This window comes from Dromiciops gliroides, chromosome 1 (assembly GCF_019393635.1).
Source record: "Dromiciops gliroides isolate mDroGli1 chromosome 1, mDroGli1.pri, whole genome shotgun sequence".
In the NCBI taxonomy this organism is placed as follows: domain Eukaryota; kingdom Metazoa; phylum Chordata; class Mammalia; order Microbiotheria; family Microbiotheriidae; genus Dromiciops; species Dromiciops gliroides.
The window spans coordinates 109840528-109867729 of record NC_057861.1 but is presented as its reverse complement, the minus strand read 5'-3'; the positions used below and the strand labels follow the sequence as shown (position 1 = coordinate 109867729).

General features: G+C 38.6%; 1 protein-coding gene across 1 annotated transcript in view; it reads right to left on the bottom strand.

Moving 5' to 3' along the window:
* Positions 1-783: 783 nt before the first annotated feature.
* Positions 784-27202, bottom strand: part of LOC122746303 (uncharacterized protein CLBA1-like) — a 100946-nt gene continuing 74527 nt past the window's right edge. The window contains 6 exon segments of the mRNA XM_043991814.1: positions 784-862; positions 2102-2220; positions 2222-2260; positions 2262-2498; positions 3054-3392; positions 3555-3840. Of these exon segments, the coding sequence (XP_043847749.1) occupies positions 784-862; positions 2102-2220; positions 2222-2260; positions 2262-2498; positions 3054-3392; positions 3555-3840 (1099 nt within the window).

Below are 27202 nucleotides of genomic sequence, written 5' to 3'. Positions count from 1 at the left end.
TAAATTTTTCACCTAGCCATAAATCTGATAAGCAATATATTCCATGTTCTTCTATTCTTCTTGTAAAATCTCTCTTTATATTTAGGCCATGTATCAATTTTGACCTTATCTTGGTAAATGGTGTGAGATATTGGGCCATGCCCAGTTTCTGCCATACTGCTTTCCAGTTTCTAATATTGCATTTTTTGTGGAAGAAATTAATGATATTAGGTGAGATATGCCTATATGGTATAAAACCCTTCTATCATGGGCAGAAAGTAATAGTCTCATTAGTATTAGTGTGTCTAAAAATATGGGAAATTGGGGAATCAGTAACATTCAGAGCTGGCAAAGAACTTTAGGAACTCCTTAGTTCAACCATTTTCTTTTATAATGGGGTAGTTTGTTAGGAAACTATCTTTTTTTTTTTTTTAGTGAGGCAATTGGGGTTAAGTGACTTGCCCAGGGTCACACAGCTAGTAAGTGTTAAGTGTCTGAGGCCAGATTTGAACTCAGGTACTCCTGACTCCAGGGCCGGTGCTCTATCCACTGCGCCACCTAGCTGCCCTGAAACTATCTTTTTTAAAAAGTTTCTATTCAGGGAACTTTATTTGATAAAATACTATAAAAGTCAGTGTGGATTTGTTGGTTCTTGCCATTTTTTTTTTAACAGCTCTGATTCTTCACTGGAGACATGGAGAAAATTTTGACCTGGGTATTCTATAATACACAGTTTCAAATAGAATAAAACTGTCCATTGTTGTGGCTTTGTCAAGGTCAGCAGTTACTTAGGAAAATGTCAAGTTATCCAAGGTTTAGTGCACAACACAAAATACTGTGTTTTATGTCCAACCAGAAGACTGAGGTGTCTCCAGAAAGAGCCCTAAAAGTAAAATATCTGGGGGGAAAACAGCTCAGTTATGATTAAGATACTTTGAGGAGATACATTTAGGTTTTCCCTCATCTTTTAGTTAGAACATATTTTGAGCCTACTATGTACAATAATTTAACATTCCAAACAAGCACCATAGCACTTACACATCTCCACAGGAACATTATCCTGGCTTAGTATGTCACCTGAAAATAAAATAACTATGCAGAATGGGCTGACACCAAAAATATTCACATTTTAGGACATCTAATCACAGCCGCTTCTACTAGTCATCAACTAAAGGAAAACAAATGAGCTAAGACACTGGGGAGCCATTGGAAGAAGAGCTGTGGTTTTTTGCCCCTCAGTCATTTGCAATCTCCAAGGTTGTGCTGCTACCATGGAATGAGCTCTAGAGGCAAGACACTGAAGCCAGCAGTTCCAGTAGCTACCTGAGAGCAGGGATCCAGCAACTTTATCGAAGAAAAATATATGATATCCCCAAGTTTTAAATTGGTAGTGCATTCCTTTTCAAGGCTTTGCCTGGTTGTCTGTTGAATAGAAAATTAAAGCAAAGTCTTTAGAAAAAGCCCTTACTAGTGGTAAATTGGGTGTGGCCAGAAGATGGTATGAGGCAACTAGGTGCTACAGTGGATAGAGTGCCAGGCTTGGAGTCAGGAAGACCTATGTTCAAATGCGGCCTCAGACACTTGTGAGCTGTGTGATGCATTGCAAGTCACTTCACCCTGTTTACTTCAGTTTCCTCATCTGTAAAATGAACTGGAGAAGGAAATGACAAACTACTTAAGTTTCTTTGCCAAGAAAACCCCAAATGGGGTTGTGAAGAGACAGACACAACTGAAACAACTGAACAACAAAGAGGGTAGTCCATTTAAAAATGAAGTGAGCTCTTCAAAGGAAAGTCTCAATTTTTATCCATGACTAATTCTAACATAAACTAATACCATAAGAAAATACAGGGGAGGATTTCTGGCTTATCACTTCAAAGATGCTTATGATTTCTAGTTTCCAGTACCAAATCAATGGCAAATTGACAAAAAAGAGAAAAAGGACTTTTTCTTTAACAAACATCACGATTAAAAAAAATCATTTTTAGATTCCTGACTCTAAAAAGTGGCTTGTTTTTTATAACTGTTATGTAATTGCATATTTCCATTGAAAGGAGTCTTCTTCAAAAACAAGTTGTATGTAAACAGGCTGTGAAGTATGGGAGCTAAGAATCCAGAGAGCTTGGACTGAATCAATGCCTTGCAATTATTATGATTAAAGTCATTAACTTCTGTTAACTCTTCAGTCTCTTTTAGGTCTGAATCTTCCAGAATGTGATTCTTATCTCTTGAAAAATCTTTTTTGAGTGGCATCTATTCCAAGAAGAAGTAAGAAATAATTTTTGGCAATGAGATTTACTCCAGGGGCATCTTGAAGTAGATGGGTTACATTCATCTTTGTGGCTCCTCCAGAACTTTTGGGACATGGAGAAAATTTGCTTCTTCACAGGTTTGCAGCTAGTCTTTTCTTTATTATGTCTTTCTAAAAGATGGTGTAAGATGCAAATGTCCTCAGTTATTTGTTTTATTTGTGCTTTTTGAAAGACAGGATTAAAAATATTCTTATAGCTGAGATTGGCCTTAGTAGATGAAACAGCAGAAATTTCCCTTATACTATATAAACTTGTTGTTAGTCTGTCATTTTCAAAGAGGACCAAGGGGCAGCTTGGTGGTGCAGTGGATAAAGCACTGGCCCTTGATTCAGGAGGACCTGAGTTCAAATCTGGCCTCAGACACTTGACACTTACTAGCTGTGTGACCCTGGGCAAGTCACTTAACCCCAATTAATTGCTTCACCAAAAAAAAAAAAAAGGACCATGACACAGGGGTGATGTCATGACTTACACTGACTTAGATTTAAACGAGGCAGGACTGAGCAAGGCCACCAATCTCACTCTTTCCTCCAGAGTCATCTGGGTCCAGTAGCAAGATATACATCAGGATGACTGCAGATGGCCCCTGGATGTTTAAAGCAATTGGGGATAAGTGACTTGCCCAGGGTCACACAGCTAGTAAGTGTCTGAGGTGAGATTTGAACTCAGATTCTCTTGATTCCAGGGCTAGTGCTCTATCCACTGTACCATCTAGCTGCCCATTTGCCTTAGTAGATGAAGCAACAGTAATTTCCCTCATACTGGGTAAACCATTGGATTGCAGACAGCCATGACAGGTTGGGACATATCCATTGAAATATGGATCACTTTCACATGTCCTCTGTGCTGCTGACCTGCTTCAGAATTCCCAGAGCTGAAAGTGTGGGTCTTGTCAGAAGTCTCTTTGCAGCCTTCAAAGTCATCCCCAAAACTGTTGTGTTTTCTGGGACTCAAGCAGCTACTGACAGAAATGCCAGGTTCCCATGCACCAATGGGGTCAGTGGCATTTCTTGCTTTACTTTCCAACCATAGCAGAGAAGAGTGGACTATTTTCACGGCCCCCTCATCACAGTCCCTACTCCCAGGTACATAATCAGTTCCCTTTGGAGGGAGTGGGGCTCACTGACAGAAGCCTTTTCCCACATTTCCACCAGGTCACTGAGGCCCCACAATCCCTTGTCTGCAGGGACTTCTTGCCATGAGGCATTAGTCCTGCATTTTAAGCAGGAAATCTTGGGGGGAAATTTAAACAAAACAACTAACCAATAACTCTGGTACCAAAGAGGAGTCAGAGGAGCCTGTCCTAAGGGGCCATTCACTTCTTCCTTTGCCTCGAAGGAAGACAAAGAGGACACCAGGGCTCAATGACCACCCACCTTGGTGTGTCCGACCTTTCCATTCAGTCACCTGCTCAGGGGCAGTTTTCTGGTCTAGCCACACAGCTGACAAATACTTCCAGAATTTGACCAGGGAGACCCGGCTACATTGGTGGGGCAGGAGTGGGGGGGAGATGGGATGCTGTGCTTGTGGGGTATGGAAGAAGGTAACTCTGGAATGAGGGAGAGGGAGAGGAGGAGGAGGAAGAAGAGGAGGAGGTGGAGGAGGAAGAGCAGAAAACTGTCTTCTTATTTATCCTTGGCAATATCATAATTTTTTTCTTGATGCTACCTTATTTTCTAGGTATTTATAATGCAGGGGGCACAAATTGGCAAAGATTTGTAAAAACTAATAATAACTCACTCTTCTCCCATTTAGCTCCAGACAGAACAAACAGGTCTTGGAAAAGGGGAGAGAGCGATGAATCAAGTGACAAGAAAGAGGAAGCAGCTTTCTGTTGTTAATGGGCTTCCACTTCCTTGATTTGAAACTAACATCTCAGGAACAAGGCTACCCAAATGGCCTTTGGATCTGTCAAAGAACTCAAAACTCAAAAGGTGCTATGTTGGCTCTGGTCTTCGAGAGATGCTGAGGAATAGAGTATAGAGGCTCCTGGGAAGAAGAGAAATAACTACCTGTCATAAATCCAGAGCTCAGAAGGGCCTCTGAGGCAATCTAGTCCAATCTCCTTAATTTTACATATAAGGAAACTGAGACCCAGAAAAAGTTAAGTGACTTGCCTAAGAGCAGAAAGGTAGTAGGTGTTAGAGGCAAGATTTGAACCCAGGCCTTTTGACTCTAGGGTGATTTCCATTATACCATGATGTGAACTGATTAGATTGTAAGTAGTGGGAGGAACTTAAAAGTGTATAGGCCTCTTATTCAGCCTTTCAGGCTTCTTTCCCATTCTGCTTTCCTTGTGGGTAGAGAGGCAGGGAGAATTTCTGTCCTTCCTCTCTTCTAATGAATAGAGAAGTAGACAGCAGAGCCATTCTGTCCTTCTCTCTCTCTCTGATAGGTAGAGAAGAGAATCAAGCCACTGCACAAGACCCTCCATTCCTGCCTCTCCCTTCCCCTTTGCTTTTTCTCCCCATTTCCTGGTTTGGAGTGAAAGAGCCTCCGTGGACTGATGTCAAGGCAGACCCCCAGAGAGCAGGAGAGAGAAGCAAATTTCATCCTATTACAAGTATAGCCTTTTAGCAGGCATATGCTGGAGCCAGCTCAGATTAGCTGAAGAGAATTTGTTAAATCTTTACCATGAGCATTTATACCTCAGAAATTGGCAAATGCTAGGGGCAGCTATGTGATGCGGTTGATAAAGCCCGGGTCTTGGATTCAGGAAGACTTGAGTTCAAATCTGGCCTCAGACACTTGACACTCACTAACTGTGTGACCTTGGTAAGCCACTTAAACCTCATTGCCCTGCAAAAAAAAAAATGGCAAATGCTACAAATGAGGGCTTTGGTTATTGTTTTATTGATTGTCTAGACTTGATAAAGTAAAGGGGAAAATAACACAGTTTAAATTTAAAAGTGTGTCATGCATACATTGCCCTTTCCCCCCAATCCCCCAGGGAGTTATTAAACATTTACTAGCATATCCCTGCTTTAGGGTTACTGTTAATGAATTCTACTCCTTCCCCCTTCAATGTCATGGTGAAGACAAATAATGCTGAGTTCGAAGTGATTAGACATGAGTTTTTATCCCAGGTCTGTCACTTATTACCTGTGAGATTTGGGGTGTCACGATAAAATGTCCACATATTTAAACGACCTTGGATTTCTCTCTCCCACTGAAGCTAAAGGATCTTCTTATTTACTGGGATAAAAACTTCCTAGCATCCTACTATATACTGCTTAAAGAACCTGAGATTTTCTGGTTGGAAAGGGGGCTGTGTCAGAAACACTCGACAGATCCCTTCCCAGAGCAGTGCCCTTAGCAAATCAGGTTGGGGATGTGAGCAAAGAATTGTCATTTTTCAATGGCACAAGATGACAAAATATGGTAATACTGTAGGAAGAATGGGAAGATAGACAAACTACTACACTTTTGATGAAGCTGTAAATTGGCTTAATCATTCTGGAAAGCAATTTAGAATGATACTTAAGAGAGTCACTAAAATGTCTACGCTTTTTGAGTCAGAGATCCAATTATTAGACATATACACCAAAGAGGCTGAGGAAAAGATGAAAGGCCTCATAAACACCAAAATATTCGTAGCAACATTTTTTTGCTAGCCTAGAGCTAGATACTCATTAATAGGGGAATGATTAAACATTGTCAAGATATTAGGAGACGGGGCAGCTAGGTGGCACAAGGGGCGGCTAGGTGGCACAGTGGATAGAGCACCGGCCCTGGAGTCAGGAGTACCTGAGTTCAAATCCGGCCTCAGACACTTAACACTTACTAGTTGTGTGACCCTGGGCAAGTCACTTAACCCCAATTGCCTCACTAAAAAAAAAAAAAAAAGCATTTATTAAGTGTCTATATGTGCCAGGCACTGTGCTAAGTGTAGGGTATACAATTACAAATACAAAAAAAAAGACAGCCCTTGCCCTCAAAGAGCTTACCATCAAATGGGGGAATATAACACACAAAGGATGTAGTTAGTGGGAAATGTGAAAATAAGGAAAACATATAAAATGATGACCATAATGTAAATGGAAAGAACAAAATAATTCAAAACAAAACTGTATAAATATCAATAAATAAAAAATCAAGCTTGGCCCTGGAGGGAGATGAGAAAATGAACCTCCTTCCCTTCTTTGCAGAGGAAGAGTACTGTCAGTGTGGAAAGCTTCCTTCAGTTGATGTTTGGCTTAGTTTTGCTGAACTGCTTCCTTCTCTCCCTCCCCTCCATTTATTTTCTTGTTTTTGTTTCAAGGGATGAATTGATGAGCAAGGGATGAAGTAAGTCTGTGTTTGTAGATGAAAGTTACATAAAAACCCCCAAAGATATCAATAAAAATGGGGGGAAAGATTGAAGTGTTTTTAACAAAAAGGAATCTCCAAAGAGGCTCAGTATCTCTCTAATGTCACAAAGAGTCAATAGCAAAGCTTATATTCAAACCCCAACCCCCTAATAAAAAATCCCCTGTGTCAACCCTTCTACTACAGCTACTTCTCTTGAAGGTGACTCTAGGATCAAAAATTTAGACTGCAGGGGTAGCTAGGTGGTATAGTAGATAAAGCACTGGCCCTGGATTCAGGAGGACCTGAGTTCAAATCTGACCTCAGACACTTGACACTTACTAGCTGTGTGACTCTGGGCAAGTCACTTAACCCTCATTGCCCAGCAAAAAAAAAAAAAAAAAAATTAGACTGAAAATAGGAACTTAGAGGTCTTCTAGTACAATCTCCTCATTTTACAGATGATTAACCCATGGAGGTTAAGCTCAAGATCACACCATGATGGGGGGCAGCTAGGTGGCACAGTGGATAAAGCACCGGCTCCGGATTCAGGAGGACTTGAGTTCAAATTCGGCCGCAGACACTTGATACTTACTAGCTGTGTGACCCAGGGCAAGTCACTTAACCCTCATTGCCAGCAAAGAAAAAAAAAAGATCACAACCTGATAAAGCTCAGGTTCTTTGGCTTCAGATTCAATACTCATTCCACTGTACCATATTGCCCCTCTTGAGAATGACTTTCCAAATGTGATTAGTTTGTTATTTTTTTAAAGGTCAGTTTCTTTTTCTGTAAAACAAATGTCTTAGAATAGGTGCTCAGATAGTTCAATGTTTCTATGATTCTATAATTCTGTTGAAAAAATCCTTATATCTTAAAAGGCAAGCTAAGATAGAATATAAATAAGTTTTATGAAATCACAAAGGGTATGAATTACTTGAGCTGGGAATTACCAAATTCCATAATACTTGTACTAGGGGACTGCCCTGAAATTTGTAAGAGATGGGAGGATACACAAAAGGAAGAACTGCTTTACACAATAGGACATGCTACACTTGAGAGAGCCCCTCAAAAGTCTAAGAAGGAGGGGCAGCTAGGTGGTGCAGTGGATAAAGCACCGGCCTTGGATTCAGGAGGACCTGAGTTCAAATCCAGCCTCAGACACTTGACACTAGTACTAGCTGTGTGACCCTGGGCAAGTCACTTAACCCTCATTGCCCCACAAAAAAAAGTCTAAGAAGGGGATAGGTAAATCTATGGGTTATTGAGCTGTAGATGACTTCAGTATTCCGACAGAGCCATAATTTTTTAGTGGTATGGAAACTTCTTTCACTAATGCACCCCTTCTTGTTCCATGAAATACTTGTCCTATATATTTTTCCTTAAATCTGTCACAGATGCTCTGATGAATAAACTAGGGGGCTTATTACCTCTGCCTTTGAAATAACCACATAGTGAGCACTGAGGCTGCCCATCTGTTGTCTGTCCTTTTCACTATGTCACTTACTTTCCTCCTTTTCACTTATGCAGGCCATTTTTCTGCAACAACACATGCTGATTAATTGACCCCAGCCATTTCTAGCTTTCCCCAATTTAGTAACTGATTAATTGGTTCAACATTGAACTCCAAGGAGTTTTAATTTTAAAAAGCAAGAGATGCTTGGGATTAATGAATATTTATTAAGTTCATGATATGTGCAAAGCATCATGTTACAAGACTGGAAGAAATAGAAATCAATAAGGTATAGCCTCTGTTTTCAAGAAGCTTACATTCTAGTTGAAAAGCACACACACACAGTCACACACACACACACACACACACACACACAAACACACACATTCCTTACATCTTGAGGTTGCTGCCATGGAAGATAGCTCTGTCTCCCCAAGCAAGCCAATCAAGTGTAGTAGAAAGATCATTGAGAAAGATCATCAAGGAATCTAGGTTTCAGTGTCAGCTGTGTCACTAACTAGCTATGTGACCTTGGGTAGATTAGATTGGAAGGTCCTTGAGGGCAGGGACTATCTTTTGCCTTTTTGTGTATATCCAGTGCTTAGACCCTGGGCAAGTCACTTAACCTTGTTTGTCTCAATTTCCTCATCTGTAAAATGAGCTGGAGAAGGAAATGGAAAACCACTCCAGTATCTGTGCCAAGAAAAACCCTAAATGGGATCAGGAAGAGTTGGACAGGACTGAAAATGACCGAATAACAAAACTGAAAGTGCTTAGCACACTACCTAGCTCATAGTAGGCTCTTAATAAATGTTTATTGAATTGAATAGGTCATTTCCTCTTCCTGGGCTGCTGTTACCTTGTGAAAAATTATGTGGTTGGACTAAATAATCTTTATAGTCCTTTTGTACACCAACATTCTGTGATTCTGTAATGTTCACTGTCAGAGTTGGATGTTGAATGAGGGCTGCCCTGGGGTGAAAAGTCCCATGTAAGATGGGATACTTTTCTCCAAAGAATTGTTTTTGTCTTTTTTACATTTCAATCATTTAGTACTTCCCCCACAACCCTATCCCACCACCTATCACTTTGGTAATTATGGTCAATAATGGAAGGGGAAGAGTTTCCTATTGAATTGCCCCTTGGTATGGGAAGATTTTTTTAATTAATAAAGTATTTTATTTTTTTCTGTTACATGTAAATATAGTTCTCAACTTTTGTTTATACAAGCTTTACAATTTCAGATTTTTCTCCCTCCCTCCCCCCTCCCCAGACAGCAGGTAATCTGATATAGGTATATACACACACACACACACACACACACACACACACACACACATATATATATATATACACACACATATATATACATATATATACACATAATAACATTAATCCTATTTCTGCATTAGTCATGTCATAAGAGAAAAAATCAGAGCAATGATGAAAAACCTCAAAATAGAAAAAAACAACAGCACCCAAAACAAAAGAAATAGTATGGTTCATTCAGCATCTATACTCCACAGTTCTTTTTTTTTTTTTCCCTTGGATTTGGAGATCCTCTTCTATCACGAGTTCCCTGGAACTCTTCTGTGCAATTGCATTGGTGAGAAGAATATAGTCCATCACAGTAGATCAACACTCAATGTTGATGATAACCGTGTACAATGTTCTTCTGGTTCTGCTCATCTCACTCATCATCAGCTCACGCACGACCCTCCAGGTTTCTCTGAACTCCTCCTGCTCATCATTTCTTACAGCACAATAGTATTCCATTGTATTCATATACCACAACTTGTCCAGCCATTCCCTAATTGATGGGCATCCCCTCAACTTCCAATTCCTTGACACCACATAAAGAGCAGCTATAAATATTTTTGTACATGTGGGTCCCTTTCCCCTTTCCATGATTTCTTTGGGAAAAAGAGGTGTGGGAAGATTTGTAAGGAATGTTTTCAGGCTTTTCTCACCTATTGTGATTGTCACTCTGCCTAACACAAGCACACCTGTGGTGTCATCTCTTCTTTATCTCCTCTGATGAAGTGTGCCACGTTATTAATTATTGCTTTCACAAATGAATGCCGGTCACAGATTTTAATCTAAAATTAAAGCCCATCACGGTTTGTTTATTGTTACTCGGGAAAAACTAACCTGTCACCAGGAACAAATGGCCCAGCCGGTTCTGTGCTGTGCCACACAATATTAGCTGTCAAATGAAAGTGCAAAGTACAAGAAACATTCTGCCTCTGATTTGTTGCTGCAGCATTTTCTGTCAGCCTGGCTGCCTTGACAGAAGAGAGAGAAGAAAAAAGCTATGTTCAATTTAAACTTTTGTCTAGAATGTCCTAACTAGTTTACAGTGAATGGACTGAATCTCCCTGAAATTCTCTTGCAGAGTTAATAAAATACCAATTGGAGTAATTTTCAGGGGACCCCTGCTTCTTATGCACTAGCCTTTTCTCCTTCCCTAATGCAACACCTCTTTCCAAAATGGCAGGATAAAATCAACAAGAAGAAATGTAGTAGACATGAATAAAGGACCTATGCTTAATTTTTAAAAAAATCGCATAAGCTCCTAAATCCATGGCCTTCCATACAAAAATACCCAAAAAGTTCTTGCATAGATTCCTTTCTGTGACCAGTTTCATTCTCCATAAAGTAAAGTGGTTGGAAAAGATGACCTTCAAGTTCTCGTCTGTCTTGAAATCTATGACACTAATCTGATGACCTGAGATTTTCATTGATTGCAAGTTTGATAGGAAATAAGGGGGGTAATGAGCCTGTTCAAAATGTTTGGAGTGCCTTAGTCTTGCTTCCCAGATAGAAACAAAATATTTAAACACAGGAAGCATTATAGATTGGGTAGACATCACCTGGAGCAGTCTGTTCAATTTTGGCTAGCCACATTTAATGAGAAACATCAAATAAACTGGAGGGGTCTGAAAGCCGTGTTTGAAAAATTGCTGACAGGACTAGGGATGCTTAGCTTGGAGAAGGGACAACTGAGGGAGACGGTAAGGGGCATGATAGTGGCCTTCTTCTAATAACCCTTTTATTCATATAACTCTTTAGACATATAAGTCAGGAGGGAGGGAACTGGCCAATGACGGCCCAGTCCTAGGAATATGTACAAGATGATGAGCCTGCTTCTGGAAGAATGTGTGGCTTGCAATGGAGAGGCATGCATGGGGAATCTGAGGATGTTGGGTGTCTATCTACTTCATAGTGGATGAGCCTTTTTAAGTGGCTGCTGAGGCAGAACTGAGAGGGTATACAAAAGGCAGTAACTGAAATTTCTTTTTCCCTTGGTGGTGATCAACTTAAAGATTCCTATGAGTCTTCCATTAGAAGGAAGGAAGGAGGCAGCTAGGTGGCACAGTGGATAGAGCACCAGCCCTGGATTCAGGAGGACCTGAGTTCAAATCCGGCCTCAGACACTTGACATTTACTAGCTGGGTGACCCTGGGCAGGTCACTTAACCCCAATTGCCTCACCAAAAAAAAAAGAAAAGAAGGAGGGAAGAAGAGAAGGAAGGGAGGGAAGGAGGGAGGAGAGAGGAGGGAGTAAGGAGGAGAGAGGAAGGAAGAGGGAGGGGAAGAGAAAGAGAGAGAGAGAGAGAGAGAGAGAGAGAGAGAGAGAGAGAGAGAGAGAGAGAGAGAGAGAGTCTTTGTCTTGGTCTTCCCACCTAGGCCAGCATGAAATCATGAGTGAATGGCAAGGCTGTTTTTCCATCTCTTGTTTCATTCTTTTCTGCTTTCAGGTGAATGAGTATTAGAGTCTGAGCAGATTAGGTGATAAATTTGTGGTCTTTGAGAGGTCAGATGAGACAGCAGAGTTTGGCAGCAGCCAGAGCCATGACAAGAGACCTGTTGGGCTAGATAGTCCAAGGTATCTCACTGGGTCTTAGCAGCAACCCTGTAAGGAAGGCAGAGCATCTATGATTAATCTCATGTTACACTGAATGAGCTGAAAGAAGTCCAAGGTCATTAACCTTTGGTGGAACTGGCCCTAGAACTTAGCTATTCCGGCTCCTAGCTCAATGCTCTTCCCACCCTAATTAATACCTTGACTCTTTTTTTTTTGTTTGTTTGTTTTGTTTTGTTTTTGCGGGGCAATGGGGGTTAAGTGACTTGCCCAGGGTCACACAGCTAGCAAGTGTCAAGTGTCTGAGGCCAGATTTGAACTCAGGTACTCCTGAATCCAGGGCCGGTGCTTTATCCACTGCGCCATCTAGCTGCCCCAATACCTTGACTCTTAAAAATATAATCATTTGGAAAATGGATTCCTTTTTGCCCCAAAAGGGACAGAACAAGGCAACATGGAGGAGTATAAAGAATGTGACTTTGTATGACAAAGGGTATTACTTTGGTTTCAGAGGACCTGCCCTTGAGTCCCAGCTTTGCAACTTGATGCCTGGTGACCTTGGGTAAGTCATTTCCCCTCTGGGCCTTGGCTGCCTCATCTGTAAAATAAGGGACTTGAGAAATTTTGAGGTGCTTTTCAACTCTAGTGCTGTAATTGATATATGTAGAAATGAGAGAGTGGTAGATTTCTGTCCCAGGAAAAGGAAGAATTGTCAAACAATTAGAATCCAAAAATTAAATGGACTGCTTTGTTAGGAAATAAGATTCCTATCACTGGAAGTATAGAATACTATGGAGAATATGTTGGGATTAAGGAATTTCAAAACTGAAAAAAGACTTGAGATAATTTAGCTTACTTGAATCATGAAGTCCTTCTATAAAATCCCCAAACAAATAAATGGGCATTTCTATTCTGCTTGGACACCTCCAGTGTTCTGAACCTTATAAAACAATAATTTATTAATTTGGTTGGTATGGGATACTATTGATTTTAATGAGAAAAAAGAAGAGGACTAATTACTAAAAACCATTTTGGAAAAAAGAAAAAGAAAAGTTTTTTATCAGTTCTTTTTTTCTTCAAATAACATTTGAGTAAAAAAAAAAAATCTCATCCCTATGTCCCATAAGAAGAAAACAGATTGAGAGTAAATCGGCAGAATCTTATTGCTTATTCTCTGATGTGGCTCAGAGAAAGGAGGAAAAAAGCTTAAAAAGAGTGAGAAAGAATGAAGGTTGCTAAATCCTCAAGTGATTGACACTAGATTATGAATTCTTCAGGAGGAGAGAAGGGACCACCAAGGAAAGACTCAGCCTCTCATGGAATTAGATGGGCTTCTGTCTTGTGCACCCCTCTCATTATAATAGATATTTTTGGTGAGAATTGGTGCTGGTTAAGAAATACAGACACTGATCAGTGGAACAAATGAGGTATATGATATACAGAAGTAAATGAGCACAGTAGCCTAGTGTTTGATAAAGCAAAATATCCCAGCTATTGGGACAAGAGCTCACTATTCTACAAAAACTATTGGGAACCCCAAAAAGCAGTCTGGAAGAAACTAAGTAAAGGTCAACATTTTACACCACATACCAAAATATTCTCTAAATGGGCATATGACCTAAACATAAAGGGTAACACCATAAACAAATTAGAGGAATGAGGAAGAAATAACTTTTCAGATAAATGTATTGGAAAAGATTGCATGACCAAAAAAGGACAGAGGGGAATCATAGCAGATGAAATGGACAATTTTACTTATATAAAATTAAAACATTTTTGCACAATCCAAACCAATGGAGTTAAAATGATAAGGGTCAAAAGTTACTGGGAAAAATTTTTGCAGCGAGTTTATCTGATAAAGGTCTCATCCAAAATACTTGGGAAACTGATTCAAATTTATAAGAAGAATAAAAGCCATTCTCAATTGAAAAAGGGTGAAAAGAAATGAATAGGAAATTTTCTGAGGAAGAAATCCAATCTCTCAATAGCCATATTGCAAATATGCTCCAAATCACTAATAATTAGAGAACTGCAAACTAAAACAACTCAGGTTCTACTTCATAGCCATCAGATTGGCCAAGATGACAAAAAGATGGAATATGGGAAATGTTGGAGGGGTTGTGGGTAAACATTTACATTAATGCACTGTCTGTGCAATTATGAATGGGTTCAGCCATTCTGGAAAGCAGTTTGGAACCATGCCCCCACCCCATTACTAAATAGTGCATATTCTTTGACCCAATGATACCACTACTAGGTCCAAAGAGATCAAGAAAAGAAGAATAAGACCCATGTGTACAAACATTTATAACAACTCATTTTGTCATAGTAAAGAAAGGACAACTAAAGGGATAGTGATCTCAATTGGCAAATTCTTCAACAGGTTATGGTATGTGTGTGATGGAATGCTTGTGTGATAAGTTATGATGAAGGAGGTGCTTTTAGAAAAATTTGTGAAGATGTGTATAAACTGATTCAGAATGAAGTATATACACAAAAACACACATATTGTATATGTATATGTATATAGATAGATAAACATACTTTAAATATATGTGTATATATACATACTATATATAAATACACATATATATGTATATATATATATATATGTATGAATATATACCCATATATACTCTTTTTTTTTTGCGGGGCAATGGGGGTTAAGTGACTTGCCCAGGGTCACATAGCCAGTAAGTGTCAAGTGTCTGAGGCCGAATTTAAACTCAGGAACTCCTGAATCCAGGGCCGGTGCTTTATCCACTGCGCCACCTAGCTGCCCCCCAATATATATACTTTAAAGCTGAAAAAAGACTAAAAAGAAGTAGATTCAGAACAATTTATGCTATAATATCAATATTGCAAAAACAAACTATTCTGAAGGACTTAGTGACTCCAAGCAACTAAATGACCAATCTCAGTCCTTTGTAGGACTGAGAAAGAAGAATGCTTCCCTGCTCTTGACATAGAGATAATGAATTAATATGCAGATTTCTCTCCCTCCCCCTTTCTCTACCCCCCTGCCCCTCCCAACAAGAGTGAGGGTGGGTGGGAAGTAAAATAAATGTCTGATAATTTTTTAAATGAAGAGACCGAAAAGAATAATTATAAAAATATATTTAGTTATACGCAAAATATCCAATAATATATTTGATATGGTAGCAGCTTAGACAAGTGGCTTGTAGTTAGATGAGATTCTACTTCAGCAAAGCTCCATCTCATTTCCCGTCATTTGTTCTGATCTTTTAATTTACCTGAATTGAACCCTTTTTTGCTATAATAAACCTTTATTCTAAAGTTTTAAACTAATTTCCATTCTCAGAAAATGTTTTTGAGGCCAGTGAATGAATATAAATTCTTTGTGAACTGCTCCCAAAATTTTCTTCACCATTACTTTCCAAAGAACACCCCCCTGTAGATTAGGTAGTATATTTTTATTGGGAACAATCTTCATTTTTCATTTTTCTTCTCCCCCCCCCCCCCCGCCCTCCATAAGGAGCCATCTGTCACATAATTGTAGAACATGGGGCAAAATTGTTCTCCCCTTAATCACTGGAACATGATTCTGGGCTGAGTGTTCAATCAGGCAGTGAAATAATTCACTCAAGGAAAATAGCAGCACATCAGTAAAGACATTTGAAGAAAAGAAACAACACAGAAGGAAGACAAATAACACAAACTGACAGAAAAAAATCCATAAATAATTTAAAAGCACACGGTTCAGACTGGGAAACCACAGGAACTGTGTGGGACCCACCAATTTCATGAATCACAAGAATTTGAATGATATGTGATGGCTGAAGCCCATCATGGCCCCTAGGTTACCTGGAAATGTTTCTTGTGGTGATTTAGGAGACAATGGTTGGCAGAAAATAGATTTTCTGCTGGAATTACGCAATGCAGGAAAACTCTTGCTGAAAGATGTATGTATATATATATATATATATATATATATATATATGTGTGTGTGTGTGTGTGTGTGTGTGTGTGTGTGTGTATATATATGTGTGTGTGTATATATATATATATATTATATATATATATATATCTCAACAATAGGGATTTCTTTTTCTTGCTCCCTGGGCCAAACCTTCATTATACTACATCCTTTACCTTAGCAGAGAGAAGATAGATCATCACTGATATTTAACATGTGCTTGCCCACAGTCAATAATGATAGAAATCACCAAGATTCAATTAATCAAAAGAAGAGTAGACTTCTAGTTAACAGTGATTCTCAGAGAATGTGGAGATTCTGCTAAACTGGAGGTTAAATGTTTATGTCTGTGATTGCAAATATGCAACAAAGTGAAAATAATCATTAGTGGCAATATCTTGGAAAATCCCCCAAAATGAGGATATACCTTATGAAACTAGACCTTTCAGATGTTAAAATGAGACTTAGCATCCCCTTTCAACAGCAAAAATTAGTGTTTTTTTCTTGGTTGAAGCTGAATGAAAGATTTTTGGTAATGTATAGACTTGCAACTTCCAGGTAGAGATATCAATCAATAAAGCGTTCAATTGAGATGCATTTGTTATACACTAATTTTGTGCTTGGCTCTCTATAAGTGCTGGGGATACAAAGAAAGGCAAAAATGATGCCTGCCCTCAAGTAGCTCACATTCTAATGAAGGAGATTTGTATTTGGTCATGTAGACAAGGTAGGCACATGGAAGACAGATACAGATATAGAACTATAGTTTCCTCCTCTGACTGAGGAAGTCGTTTCAAGGAACATGACTCTTTGCACCAGAGAAGAATTCATTCTATGGACTCAAGAAAGTACTTTCAGGCTATAAAGTAATAGGAATTGTGAGTTACTCTTGCTACACATGTATTTTACTCATATGCCTCAGAATATCAGAGGTAGGACCTGAACCCAAGTGCAGCGATTTGGTGGAGGGTGGGAGGGGGGTGGCGGGAGGGAAAAGAAGAACATTTATATAGCACCTACCATGTACTAGGCACATATTACTTGGTCTCAGCTTTAGTTTCTATCTCCTATAGTTGTTAGTACATCACTTATTAAGCTCTTGACCATCCTAGTGGCCTAAGGGAGTTTCTTTTGGCTCTTGCTGATATTATGTATTCGTTTATAAGGTAGGTAGTCTGTTCTCTAACCTTGGGCTGCAAAATGACTTTCCCCAGCTGCTTAGCCTTCTTCTAATACTAAGTCTCCCAGGTTTTACATTAGCATTTTCATGAGATCACTGGGATAACATCTGAGTGGAAAGCCAATTTCTCTATTGAAAAGTATTATGTAGATAAATCATTGTTCTGTGAACTAAACAGCTGTATCTGCATTCACAGCCTGAACTGATGTCTCTCCACTTTGTTTTCTCCTGTAGCCCCTAAACCTGGAGGTTATTATCTTCAAATGGCAATCACATTGGCAGCATTTTGTTTCCAGAAGGTAAACAAATTCCTCATCTGTAAAATGGAGAAAATAATAGCACCTACCTCCCAAGCTTGTTGTGAGGATCAAATGAGATAATATTTCCAAAATACTTTGCAAACCTTCAAGTAATTTTTTACATATAAGATAAATATATAGAATATAAAATAAACACACATACACATATCAGTGATTAGATATATTAATATTACATATACATACACGCACACACATACACATCTCTATACACATGCATATGTGTTAGCTATTATTATTATTATCTATTTTCTAACCTTTACAAAGAGAAATGATGCTTGGGAAATTCCACATAGCTCAAGTCATTCTGTGTTTTCTTATTGAAGTAGTTCTTCCTAAGGAGAGGGGTGTTGCATCTGTGGTGGTACAATGGAAAAAGGAATGACCCAGCCGTGCTCATCCTGAAATCATCAGCTCTGATTTCAATTCTTGGTTGTATCACTTATTACCTTGAGAAAGTTACTTAACATCTCTGGGTCTTGGTTCCTTCATCTGTAAAATGGGAGGACTGGACCTCAGATACTTACTAGCTATGTCACCCTGGACAAGTCACTTAACCCTTTTGTCTCAGTTTCCTTATTTGTAAAATGAGTCGGAGAAGGAAATGGCAAACCACTCCAGCATTTTTGCCAAGAAAACCATAAATGGGGGTCACAAAGAGTTGGACATGACTGAAACAACTGAACAACAACACCACCTCTCAGGTTTGTCATGAGATTGGAAGGAGATAATAACAAAGCATTTTGCAAACTTTAAGGTGACATATAAATGTCAGCTATCCCATAAGTGCTCACTGTTTTAAGTTTTTTATCTGCTAGGTAGAGTACAACTTTATGTCCTAAAATTCTTCCTTACAAGCTTCAAAGTAGCCAATGGCATTTGATAAGTTCTTATTCATCTCATCTATAAATTCACTATTTTATAGAACCTGACTATATTCAAACCCCGCTTTATTTTTTTGCATGAAGAGAACATTTCTCCCCATAAGATGAAAATTCACAGGATGTTAGAGCTCTAAGAATCTTTAGAAATAATCTAGTCCAATTCTCTCCTTTTATAGAGGAGGAAATGAGCCTCTACAAATGAACAGACTTGCTGACCTCTCAGGAGGGGCAGCTGTGGTGAAGCAACTCAAGTCCTGGATTTATTTGGAGGGTCTCGATTTGATTGCCAGCTCTACTTTTCATTACCTGTGTGGCCTTGGGAAAATGCTTAACCTCTCTGACTGGGCTTTGATTCTGTAAAGGACAAAACAATCTTTACCCATGTTCCCCGCTCTGGGAAAGGAGATATGAGGGATCCAATTGACATTCTCTTCACAGTCAGTAATGCACAGACTCTTCAAGCAGCATATGGTAAGCTGGTTGAGCCCTACTGACTGACTAATCCAGCACTTTTGCTAGTGGGGAATTTTCAGTTTATGGAATATCAAGAGAGAAGAAAAGAAGGGATGGGGAAAGGAATAAGCCCTTATATGGGTCTACTTTGTGCCAGGTGCTGTGCTAAGCACTTTTTACAAATATTATTTCATTTGCTCTTCACGACAACCCTGGTAGGTGGGTGCTATTATGATTCACATTTACAGTTAGAGAAACTGAGGCAACATGGATCAAGTGACTTGCCCAGGGTCACAGCTAGTTAATGTCTCAGTTTGGATTTGAACTCAAGTCTTCCTGACTCCATGCTCAGCTCTCTATCCACTAAGTCATTAGCCTTCTCTGTAAGAGGAAAGAGGACAGAATGAGAGGGGAGGGGAAGAAAGAAGAGGAGGAAGGAAGAAAGGGAGGGAGGAGAGAAGAAAAGAGGAAAAGAGATAATACATTAACCCTAATAAATATCTGGAGAAAACTCAATGGTGAAATGGTGTTTCAGAAAGTGAATACTGTTAAATTATATTTCATTAATCATAATACTTTTTAATTATAGGGAATTTAATACATAATATTAGGTGATACAATATGTAATATGAATAAATACTATTGGAAAAGGAGGTACCTGTTGTTTATTAAATAAATAATTTTAATGAGCTGAGGCAGGAGTTTGATCCAGTTGATTTATGAGGAAAAGGTTGGAAATTTTTTAATAGAAAGAAAATGTATAAATATAATCATTTATTACTCTGGAGACTATGATGTTAAGATTTTTTTGGGGGGTGAGGCAATTGGGGTTAAGTGAATTGCCCAGGGTCACACAGCTAGTAAGTGTCAAGTATCTGAGGTCGGATTTGAACTCAGGTCCTCCTGAATCCAGGGCCAGTGCTCTATCCATTGCACCACCTAGCTGCCCCAATGTTAAGATTTAATGTGGTGACAAGTTCAGCAGAAAGTTGAAGGGTTATAATGAGTGTCATTGACCAAGACCTTACTATATTATAATCTTCTAATTTATTCTTTTCATTTAATTTCAATATCACATTCAACAAATACAAATATTCCAAAATACAAAGAGAGGATCCCTTATGACTTCATGAACTTCTGTCTATGTTAATTTTTTTTTCAAAGTGAAGAGACCTGAGTTCAAATTCTGCCCCTGGACCCATAATAGCTGTGTAACCTTGGGCAGGTCACTTAACCTCCATGGGTCTCAGCCTCCTCATTTGAAAAATAAGGGGGTTGGATCAGATGACTTCTCAGTCGTCTCAGATCTATGACTGATTTTAATGACTTTTAGTCATTTCATTCATTCTAGATCTATGATTCTTTACACAACATCCAGTTTCAAAGGCACATCTATGTATCCAGAGATTCAGAGACTCTTAGAATTAAAGAGGACTTCTGAGATCAATTAGCCCTAGCCCTACCCAAATCATGAATTCAGTCTGATAAGTGGTTATCTAGTCTCTGCTTGAAGACCTCTAGTGTCAGTTAACTCACTTGCCCCAGGAGGCAGCCCATTTCATTTTCCCATACTCTAATCGTTGGAATGATCCAGTTGGTCTCTCTATAACTTCTGCTTTATGCATGTGCATATATGTATTTTTATCTTTATATTAATGACATATCATTTGGATTATTCTAAATGTTTTAATTACCTTATGCCTTGAAACTCATTTGTCACTTTCCTCCCACTCGCTCAGTCTCGTGAGATCTTTCTGCAATGTATTTCTGTCAATGCCACATTTTTTTTACTACTTAAAGAAATAGAAAAGGTAATTATTCAATTAATTTTAATGTAACACTAAGTTTAAATAATCTTTCAGATCATTTCCTCACTGGCAACTTTCTAGGTAATATTGCATAGGGTTGTTACTTGCAATTAACAAAGGCGTATTATTCAATCCTCTTAATTCTATGACTCCATGAAGATTGGAAGTGGGAGAAAGAGATTGGAAAGGAGAAAGGTCAGTTTTTTAGAGAAGGAAGGATTGTAACTTTTTTATTTCAGGTTCTTAAAACCTAGACTTGGGGGGCAGCTAGGTGGCATAGTGGATAAAGCACTGGCCCTAGATTCTTGAGGACCTGAGTTCAAATCCGGACTCAGACACTTGACACTTACTAGCTGTGTGACCCTGGGCAAGTCACTTAACCCCAAATTGCCTCACACACACACAAAAAGGATGCCTCTTCTGTCACAAGAAACATGTCAATGCCAATAAATTATTAAAAAAACAAACAAACCCTAGACTTGAATCGTCAGGAAATACTGTGGCTTTTTCTGTTTGTATTTAAGATGAACTCATGATAGAATCCAAGGAAGCTACCAAACCTTTTCTGTGCACCATTACTGACTTATGAGTCCAGCAGGATTTCATCAGTTCTGGAACTTGGGTTACAATTTAGTCACTACAGAAAGTAAAGAAATAAAAGATTCTTCTTCACAAATTGGACACTTTCCCCAGTAGCAAAAGTTTATTGTCAGTGAATTTATTCACCAAACCATCAGAAATGGCATTTTTAGTTTCTTCACGGACATGTATAGTCTTGCTAGTTCAAGTGACTTTAATAGCTGCTAACTCTCTGGGGCGATCTATGCCATTTCCCCTGTAGTGTTCCATTCCTAATGGGCAAGCTCAATTGGAAGATATCTATATTTTTTCTAGCTCTATCCTTTGTTTTCATTTTTGCTTTTTTTTCTAAACAGAAAACTCCTGTATAGCCACCAAACTAGATGCTAGTCAGTCAGTCAATAAGCAAGTACCTACTATGTGCCAGGCAGGTACTGTGGTGAGGACTGCCACAGAGCCACAGTCCAGAAGTCCTTGGAGGTCTTTTAAATGATCTGCAAGGTCAAAACTATTTTCACAATAATACTAAGGTGTTTCAATTTCAAATAGTAAATATTGTTAGTAATTCACATTAAAAAAGCCCTTTGGTTGGAGGGGTCCCCCATTTTTAAGAGTGTAGAGGAGTCTTGAGGAAAAAAAAAGTTTGAAAACTCCTGCCATAGAGGGTAGCTACAATGTAGGAACAATAATTGTGGGGTTTTTGGCATATTTCTTTTTTTCCGTATAAATATTTTATTATTTCCAGTTACATTTAGAGATAATTTCAACATTTTTTTTTTTTTGCAGGGCAATGGGGATTAAGTGACTTGCCCAGGGTCACACAGCTAGTAAGTGTCAAGTGTCTGAGGCCGGCTTTGAACTCAGGTACTCCTGAATCCAGGGCCAGTGCTTTAACCACTGCACCATCTAGCTGCCCCCAACATTTGTTTTTATAAGATTTCTAGTTTCACATTTTTCTCCATCCCTCCCCTTCCTCCTCCCTCCCCAAGACAGCAAGTAATCTGATATAGGTTATATATGTACAATCACATTAAACATATTTCTGCATTAGTCATGTTGTGAAAGAAGAATCAAAGCAAAAGGGAAAAACCTAAAAAAAGAAAAATAACAACAACAAAAACAGTAGAAATAGTATGGTTCGATATGCATCCAGATTCAACAGTTCTTTTTTTCTGGATTTGGAGAGCATTTTCCATCATGAGTCCTTTGGAACTATCTTGGACCATTGTATTGCTGAGATGAACCAAGTCTATCAAAGTTGATCAACACACAATGTTGTTGGTACTGTGTACAATGTTCTCCTGGTTCTGCTCATCTCACTCATCATTAGTTTATGCAAGTCCTTCCAGGTTTCTCTGAAACCTGCCTGCTCATCATTTCTTATAGCATAATGGTATTCCATTACATTCATATACCACAACTTGAGGAACAATAATTGTTGAGAAAACAAGGAGTACACAGGAAATGAAATCTAAGAAAGGGGGCAATATTAAAGCAAGGTATGGGCAACAAAGAAAGATGAACTAAAGATTCTAATATGGAAGGAGCAATTTTGAACATGAGACTCATGCCTGGAATTTAACTCTGAAAAGTTGTATTTTATTCAAAAGAAACCAAATAAATGAAAGGGGTGTGGATGGGGTGTGGAGAAGCATTACATAATAATGGGATATACTCATGTCAGAAAAACCAGGGACCAGATGGGGATACAAGGATGCTAGAGAGAATTTGGGTAATGATCAGTAGAGGTAGTAACAAAAGTTATATTTCATAAGAGTGTGTCACAAACCATCCAGACAGAAAGCAATTGATGAGAAGTTTGGGGAAAGGATAACAAGCCTGGCACAAAGGCTCAATATACACTAGTAATGATAGAAAACTTTAATTGCTCAGACTTTTGTTATATTTCTCTGTCTCTCTGTCTCTCTGTCTCTCTGTCTCTCTGTCTCTCTCTCTCTCTCTCTCTCTCTCTCTCTCTGCCAAAAAGCAGAGCAGCTAATCCTTTCTTGCCTTGCTTTAATGATGATTTCAATCTACAAAGTATGTGTGTGTGTTGGGGCAGGGGATGGCCATTTAAAAAATTCTGATCAGAATAGAAGAAAGAATTGATTGCTTGGGTGAAGCTGATAGAAAGCTTGGGCGGAGGCAAATGTTTTCTCTTAGAATTTGTGATAGAGAAGGAGAAGAAAGATGGACATATTCTGACAGTCATTCTACATTTGGGAAGATCAGATTTTAAAGGGTTCAGGGAAGGGATAGCTAGGATGCTGTAGAATACATTAAAGATACAGGAAACCCATGAAGGATGGGAAAACCTCTAGAATAAAATTCAGAAGACACAAAGAAAAACATTTTCAACTGAGAGGGAAAGAAGTAATTGTCTAAAGAGATGAAAGTGAATGCTAGTAATACGGATTTGAAAAAGACATTCACAGAAGATGAAAGTAATTGCGCTAATAGGAGATGAATACAAAAGTATGACAGCATTAGCAGTGCTAAATCTCACAATCTATTGAAATTGATTAGGAGAGATAACAGAAGAACCAAGAGGATTTTTAAACTGTTAGCAAAAAGGGGAGAAGGGTTAAGACAATGGGATAATGATAACAACAATGACAATGAACATTTATATCATGCCTTAAAAGTTTGTCAAGGGACTTGCTCTTTTTTTGAATCTCATAATTACTCTGTCAAATAGGTACTATGATAAGGATTATCTTAATTTTATAGATGAAGAATCTGATGCTGTAAAGACTGGTTCTCCAACACTTTTTTTTTTTTTGACGGAGCAATGGGGGTTAAGTGACTTGCCCAGGGTCACACAGCTAGTAAGTGTCAAGTGTCTGAGGCCTGATTTGAACTCAGGTACTCCTGACTCCAGGGCCAGTGCTCTATCCACTGCGCCACCTAGCCGCCACCTCTCCAACACTTTTAAGTTGAATCTACACTATTAACATTTTCCCCATCATTTTCTTAAATCTAGAAAATCAACTAAATATAGTAGCATTTTCTGATTTCCAAAGTGTAAATGCTCACATTGAAAATTTAACAATCAACTCTCACAATCTGATTAGGACTGGCTGCAGTGTACTCCTGAACCTGAATGATTGGACCCAAAAAGTAATATTAAATGTTCAATGTCAACTTGGAAGGTCTCTAGTAGAGTCCCCTCCGGGATCTGTCCTTGGTCTTGTGCTTTCTGATTAATTTTTTTTTGGTAGGGTAATGAGGGTTAAGTGACTTGCCCAGGGTCACACAGCTAGTTGTGTCAAGTGTCTGAGGCTGGATTTGAACTCAGGTACTCCTGAATCCAGGGTTGGTGCTTTATCCACTGCACCACCTAGCTGCCCCTCTGATTAATTTTTGTTAATAATATTGATGGGATGCTTATGGAAATTTGGCAAGTCACACAAATCTGGGAGGGATGAGAGAATCAGAATTAAAAATGATCTTGATGGGCCAGAACATTAGCCTGAATTTAATCATATAAAATATTATTGGGATAAATATACAGTCAAAATCACCTTTGTAAGTATAAGATGGGGAAAACACGGCTAAAGAGCAGTTTATCTGAACATGATCTCGAGATTTTGGGGGACCACAAGCTCAATTATGCACCAGCAGTATTATAGAAAGGCAAAAACTCTAATGTGTGCTTTAGTCTCTGAAGAATGCTAAGAAGTGTAATACATTGCCCCTACTCCCAGAGGGTTTGCTTTTAAAGATATTATGTGCTTAGGGAATTATGTGCTGGTGGTCTTCAACCATATCAACTGGTATATTGAATTCTCACTCTAAGTAAACAATTTTCCATCTGAAGATGATTGAGGAATCTGGCACTGCTGAATATTTTACTGAAAGTACTAGCTACAGTAAGAGAGTAGTATTATTTAACAAAGCACTTTCTTGTAGGTGATTTCTGACTTCCAGGGGGATTATAAGAACCATGACCTGAACATTTAAGCATATTATTAGCTGGAATGCAATACAGTGATAGACATAACTCCTGGGGTCAAGATTTGGCAACTGCAACAGCAGGAAGGAATATATAGTTTTGTGTGAACTATTCCTGGGAAATGCTATATTCTTTTTTTTCTTCTTAAGTTCTATGAGGATAAATGTCAGATCTGAATTTGACATTGACAGCTAGTCTAAAAGTCTTGTTCCTGTCTGGAATTTAAAAAAATCTCAGATATTAAAAAAACAACACCTAACCATAAATCGCCATAATATTTCCTAGTTTATTACCAAACATCATAAGTATATTATTGCAAAACAATCAAACCATTGTAGAATAAGACCCTTGAGGAAAAATGAAAGGAATTGTGATTGCTAAAGCAAAAAAAAAAGAGAAGCCTAGGGAACAACTGAATAATGGTCAATTATGGCCATTTGAAGGATTATGGCAGAGAGTGAAATAAGGTCCTCCCATGGTGCCTCATGTTGATGTGGAAATGTCCCTGGGTTCTCCAAGGTTTATGTCAGCAGAAAGCATGTTCCAGCTGGTCCTATCACAATAGAAAACCTTCACAAACAGAACTGGCAACATACTGTTTGTTATCTGAGGAACAATTGTTTACAAAGGCTCAGGGGGAGTGGGAGAGTTGTGGGGATTAAATCATGAAGGGTTTTGGTTTTTGGTTTTTTTTTTTTTGGCTCTAGCAGTCCATGAATCTGCCTACTAAGATGTAGAGAACTTGGAATCTGCTTTGGAGTGAATCTGTTCATAAAAATGAAAGCACAGATTCTCCAAGCTGAAATTGAACAGAAAATAGTGATCCCTCTATTTTCCATGTCTACTGACGGAAAAACTCAAAGCAAGAGCTTCAAATCATATAATCATGAGCATAGAGGTCACATAGTCCTGCCCCTGTCTCATGAGTGAGTCCCTTCTTTGCCATTCTAGACAGGTGGCCTTTCAGCTTCTCATTGAATATCTCTAGTGATAGAAAACTCATTACCTTCAAAAACCAAACTATTTAACTTTTGGATGGGTCTGATTGTTAGAAAGTTGATTTTTAAAAAAACATCTAGGGGTTCTTAGGACTGTAGAAAATATAGCTTTTATATTGACAATGAAGTGGTAATTTCTAGACAGGAGAAATGATAGATAAGGAAATGAGTTATCACAATGGAATATAGTTATTTTTTATGTTTTATTTTTCTATATATTTACTTATTTGTGGAGCTAAAATACCATTGATTATGTAACTCTTTACTCAGAAAAGTAAAATGGTTTCCCCATTACCTATTGCATAATGTATAAACTTTTGACTGGCATTGATTGCCCTCTAAATGGATGGATAGAGAGATGAATAGGTAAATAGATAAGTGATAGGTAGATATATGGACAGATGGCTAGGTAGATAGATGACTGGATAGATAGAGCATTTATTAAATTTGTGTAAATCTTGTCTCATTCATTGGATTGTAAGCACCTTCAAGGTAGGGTGTTTATCATATTTTTAAATCTGCCACAACATCTAGCACAGGACTAGGTTTTTCTTTATAAAGTATCATTGGAGTCAGAGCTTAAAAGGTCCTTGGAGATGATCTAGTTTAAGGTCATGTAGCAAGGACTGGAGAATCTGGGAAAAGTTATCCTAAGTAAATGGGGGCTAGAAGCCAGAATGCAATGTCGATTAGATCCTCCAACCCAAACCATACATAGCAGAGAACATCAACACCACTCACAAGAAAGGTGGTGATAGGAAGTAAAGGATATGGTCAATTGCTTTAAGAGCCAGAAAAAAGCCTTGGGAACTACCCCCAAGTGCCCTCTTCTGTTGGGTGGTGTGCTTGACAAATGGCTGAGCCCTTGATTGATTGTGCCTACTCTAAGGTTGACAGTTGAATAGAACCCATCTTCACAAGGATGTTGGAACTGGTGTTCCATGGGTCAAGACAATTCTTCCAAGATCATGGGTTCTATGATTTGCAATCAGATAGCATCACTAAAAGAATGTTGAGTTCAAATTCAGCTTCAGACACTTATAGCTATGTGATAATTCACTTAATCTCTGTTTGCCATATTTACCCAACTGTAAAATGGGGGTAATAATAGTATCTACCTCCCAGGAATGTTGTGAAAATCAAATGAGTTAATATTTGTAAAGTACATAGCATAGTTTCTGGCACATTGTAGGTCTGA